The sequence below is a fragment of the Leptonychotes weddellii genome, chromosome 4, assembly GCF_054177405.1.
Source record: "Leptonychotes weddellii isolate Sample4059 chromosome 4, ASM5417740v2, whole genome shotgun sequence".
Taxonomy (NCBI): Eukaryota; Metazoa; Chordata; class Mammalia; order Carnivora; family Phocidae; genus Leptonychotes; species Leptonychotes weddellii.
Genome location: NC_138372.1, coordinates 92,159,786 through 92,164,561, shown reverse-complemented (window position 1 = coordinate 92,164,561; position 4,776 = coordinate 92,159,786). Strand labels below are relative to the sequence as shown.

The 4,776-nt window shown below is 42.5% G+C and overlaps 1 protein-coding gene across 4 annotated transcripts in view; it reads right to left on the bottom strand.

Moving 5' to 3' along the window:
• Positions 1-4,353, bottom strand: part of LOC145720874 (uncharacterized) — a 35,402-nt gene extending 31,049 nt beyond the window's left edge. For all 4 annotated transcript variants that reach the window (XR_014144124.1, XR_014144123.1, XM_081815804.1 and 1 more), the window contains exons 1-2: positions 4,100-4,353; positions 1,385-1,452 (exon numbers count right to left, since the gene is read on the bottom strand). Coding sequence is in view for 2 of the 4 variants with exons in the window: in XM_081815804.1 (XP_081671930.1) it covers positions 1,385-1,452; positions 4,100-4,234 (203 nt within the window). In the remaining 2 variants the exon portion in view is untranslated. The remainder of the gene's footprint in view (positions 1-1,384; positions 1,453-4,099) is intronic.
• Between the last annotated feature and the right edge of the window lie 423 nt (positions 4,354-4,776).

The following is a 4,776-nucleotide window of genomic DNA, read 5'->3' as shown; positions in this document are numbered from 1 at the left end:
CCTGGTGATGGGTATTAAAGAGGGCACATACTGAACGGAGCACTGGGTGTTATGCACAAACAATGAATCATGGAACACTACATCAAAAACTAATGATGTAATGTATGGGGATTAACATAACAATAAAAAATTTTTAAAAAATTACAGTAATTCTGTCAGTCAGGATTCTCTACAGAAACAATAGGGAAACATAGCTGTATCTATGTAGATTTATATGGAAGAGGACTGATTCATTTTATATGTATATATGTAATTTATAATTTTATATCTATAAATTTATCATTTTTATAATTTATATAATTTATATATAATTTTTTAAGGAATTGGCTCCCATGATTATAGGGGCTGGCAAGGATGAAATGGCAGGGCGGCCTGGCAACTCGGCTAGTAGTTAATGTTGAGTCTTGAGGCAGAATTTCTACTCCAGGAAATGTCAGTTTTGTATCTTCAGGCCTTTAAGTGATTGGATGAGACCTACTCACGTTATTGTGGGTGATCTCCTTTACACAAAGCCCGCTGACTGTAGCTGTTAACCACTTCTACAAAATACCTTCACAAAAAAAATCTTAAAAAAACCAAAACAAAAACCTTTGCAGCAACACCTAGATTAGGGTTTGAGTATATAACCGGGTAGTAACAAAACCTAGTCAAATTGGCACGTAAAACTAGCCATCACATAATCAAGACAAAGTGATATTGGCATAAAGACAAGCAAATGGATTGATGGAATAGAATAGAGTCTGGAAACAGAAATATACACATATGGACAACTGATTTCAGCAAAAATGCTATAGCAGACAGTGGTGAAAAATAGTCTTTTATGCAGTAGATCAATTGGATATCCATATGTAAAAAGTAGACTTTGATCCCTACCTCTCACCTTATAAAAAATTTAACTCAAAATGGATCATAAGCCTAAATGTAAATCCTAAAGCCATAAAATTTCTAGAAGAAATCATAGGAGAAAACCTTTGTTACCTTGGGTTAAGTAAAGATTTCTGAGATAAAATCCCAAATGAACTATCCATAAAAGAACACATTGGTAAATTGGACTTAATCAAAATTTTAAAAGATGCTGTTAAGAGAATGAAAAGATAAGACACAGACTGTAAGTAAATATTTGCAAAGCACACATCTGATTAATGACTTGCATCCAGTATTTAGAAAGAACTCACAAAATTCAACAATAAGAAAACAAAAAACACAATTAAAAAATGGGCCAAAGATGTTAACAGATGCATTGCCAAAGAAGATATTTAGATGGCAGATAAGCATATGAAAAGACACTCAACATTGTTAGTCGTTAGGGAAATTCAAGTTAAAACCACAATGAGATATTACCATATACCTATTAGATTGGCTGAAATAAAAAGACGGATCATACCTAGTGTTGGCAAGGATGGGGAAGAACTGGAGCTCTCCTATTGCTGGTGGGTTGTAATATGGTCCAACCTGTTAGGAAGACAATTTGGGAGTTTCATAAAATGAGAAGCATATGCGTGCCATGTGATATAAACATTCCACGCCTATGTACTGACCCAGAAGAAATGAAGACATTCATCTACATAAAGGCTGTACATGTATGTTCATTGGCGCTTCATTTGTAATAGCCCCAAGCTGAAAACAACCCAAATGTTCAACAGCTGAATGGATAAACAAACTGTGGTATATCCATAGAATGGAATGCTATTTAGCAAAAAAAAAAAAGAAAGAAAGAAAAGAAAGAAAGAAAAAAAAGGATGAATTGTTGATAGATGCTACAACATAAGTGAATCTTACGCTGAGTGAAAGCGAAATGAAAAAAAGAGTACATCCTTTATAAGTCCAGTTACATAAAATTCTAAGAAATTCAAACCGAAATATTGTGACAGAGAGCAGATCAGTGTTTGTCTGGAGATGCAGGGAACAGTGAGAAGGAGGGGTTACAAAGAAGTCCAAGGAAACTTTTGGGGGGCAGTGAATATGCTCATTATCTTAATTATGGTGCCGATTTCATGGGTATATACATATGTCAAAACTTATCTATCTGTACACTTTAAATATGTGCAGTGTATTATATGCCAATTATACCTCAGTAACAACGTTAAATAAAAAGTGCAGGCTAATGACAGAGAATTTCAAACAAAATAACTAAAGACTCCCAGGAGCCAACGTCACATCTCTTTCAGCTCGTGTGAGTTCTTAAGTGGAATGGAATCTCAAATTCTTGTTGTGCCACTTTTAACTTCTCGGAGTCCCATGTTTATCATTTGTCAAATGGGCGGAAGAGCTTTGTGAACTCTGCTACCTACCTCAAGGGGGTTACTGTGAGAACCGAAAGCGATAATGCACGTGAAAGTGCTTTGCAAGCTACAGCACCCTGCACAAATGTTTGCTGTTGGTTTGGTTGATACATGCCATCTGCATACTATTCTTGCCCAGTATACATGTGTCATGCCAGCTCAAGCCCTAATAGCCCGAATATAAAGTGTAATTAATTGTACAAGTTACTCAAATAGCACTGAAACCCAGTATTCAGGGCATGACACATCCTAAATACATAACAGATTTTGGAATAAATCAGTTTCAGCCCAAACCAGAATGCGGGAAAAAGACAGATGCCTTCACACATATGCCAAGCAAGTGAGACCCAGCCAAACAGGGTGGAGTCCAGGGCAAGGGAACCCAGCCAGAACGCAGGCCCTGTGGGTTTCCTGCCAGGGGCTGTTACAGAGAGCAGTGACCCCTCAACATGACTGGCCCTGACGTGCTGAGAGGCTCTCGGCATTCAGAGCCAAGCTTACTTGGAAATTAACTGCTTTACTCTTGGCCTATCACACTAGGCAGCCAGCATGGTGGGGCCACAGATCACTCTCTTTTTAGTTAAAGTTAAAGACGACAAAAATAGAATTAGGTAGATATTCTCGGTGTCACCCTCCTTCCGTTCTCCTGCTCAGCACTGTTATTTCACTGATCTTAAATCACAGCCGGTGCTTTCCCCCCATGATTTGGATTCATTGGCAATTCATTTGCTTCCCACCTCTGACCTCGGGAGGGGTGTTGGACTCCTGGACCTGGCTGCATAGGACGCCCCTGAAAGTGGGAAAGCATTCCTTGGGTGAGCTGTGCCTGAAGGGAGCATCTGGGAAATATAGTGGGAAGTTGGAGACACAATTCGGATGGGAGGAAGGATGGTGTGCTGGAAGCATGTGTGTGTGTAGAGGGAATAAGAGCTGAATTAGAGACTAGTGGGAAGAAGTCAGAGAACAAAGTGGTCTCAAAAGCTGGATGGCCAGTAATAAGTCCAGAAACAGATGTAAGAGCCTTCTCACCAACAAATGTCTCAGATAAGGCTGGACCCCTGTTCAGGGGTCCCCATGCACCTCACTGGCTGGGGCTCATTTCCTAAGGGACTGAGTATATCAATCACCAGGTCCCCTAGGAGCTCTGCGGCCCAGGCCTCTCTGGCTGGGGATCTCCTTACCCAGCCCTTAGGCTGGGAGCAGTGGGTAGGCAGCTTGAGGAAATTCATGGGTATTTTTACAAACTCTAGGAAGAGATATCATTGTAGCAATTACTGCATCTTGAAGAAACAGAACTTGGCCCTGGGGATCCACTCTGCGATGGGAAATACATCTCTGTCTTTCCAAATATTAATCCTGGCTCAACTGAGCAACACAGAGAGCTTGGCATGCCAGAGCCTTGCCCCAAGCAGATTTCACTCTCAGGTAGTCCTAAAGCCCAGTGAAGGGGTTCCTGGTAGGACTTGTCTTTTCCATCAGGAGAGTGATGGTTTGAGGGAGAGGGAGAAGGAGCAAAGTAAAACCCAAAACTCCTCCATAGGTGCTTTGGAGTTCATCATTAAGGATTTATTTATTAGTGTTATATTTGCTGCCCTTCTGAAAACTTCTTCTGGGATATTTCTGAGAGCAGTGAGCCACCCAACCCCAGACGCCTCAGGGTACATTCACTACGGTTGGAGGGGCTGACTGTAAGTCTGAGTCACCAGAGCCCCCATCCTGAAGGTGAGGGAACTCCTATGGGGGATGAAGGGCCTAGAAAGCAGAGGGGACGTGGAAGCCGGCAGGCAAGGGTCAAAGACCAATCCCACTTACGTTACCTTTTGGCTCAGGGTTGGTGGTCTAGTGTCTGCCTTCGTTGATTGGAAGCTATTCTTGTTTGGTAAATGCGGTATCATTGAAGTCCAGATAAAGCAGCACAGAGAAGGATCCTCACAGCCAGATGGGAGACACATTGTGTGATCACTGTTAAAGGGGCAGATCGCAGACTTTGGCAGTCAGCACTGCTTCCCCGGCTAAGCACCACTGACAGGGCTCCGAAAGGGCCTACCCATCCTCAGCCAACCCTGGAGCACCTCCCCTGTCAACAAACACCACTCCTTGTGTTTCCACGGCACCTCTAGCAAAGCCAGCCCGTCCTTGCCGCGGGAGGCTGCTTCTGCCAAACGTCTGTGCGCTGTTAGGGGACTGGCTGAGAAGCACAGCCCTGAAGGATTGCAATTGGAAATACAAAAAGCTTGAAGCCCTTCCAGATACTGGAGATTCCTTTCGGTCCCAGGCTGTGAAGGAGGCCTTCTTTTGAGCCAAATCTGCCCCTGCCAGCTCCATGCCAAATAAGTGAAAGCATGCTTCTCTCACTGGGGTACGCATGCCTGTGGGGGCAGGCGACAGATGGCGAGGTGGTAGAGGGGACCCCAGGATGATCATCTGCTTCCTCCTATAGCTATGGGCAATTCACTCAATAGGAAATAGTTGAAAACATTTTTTTTTTCTTCTT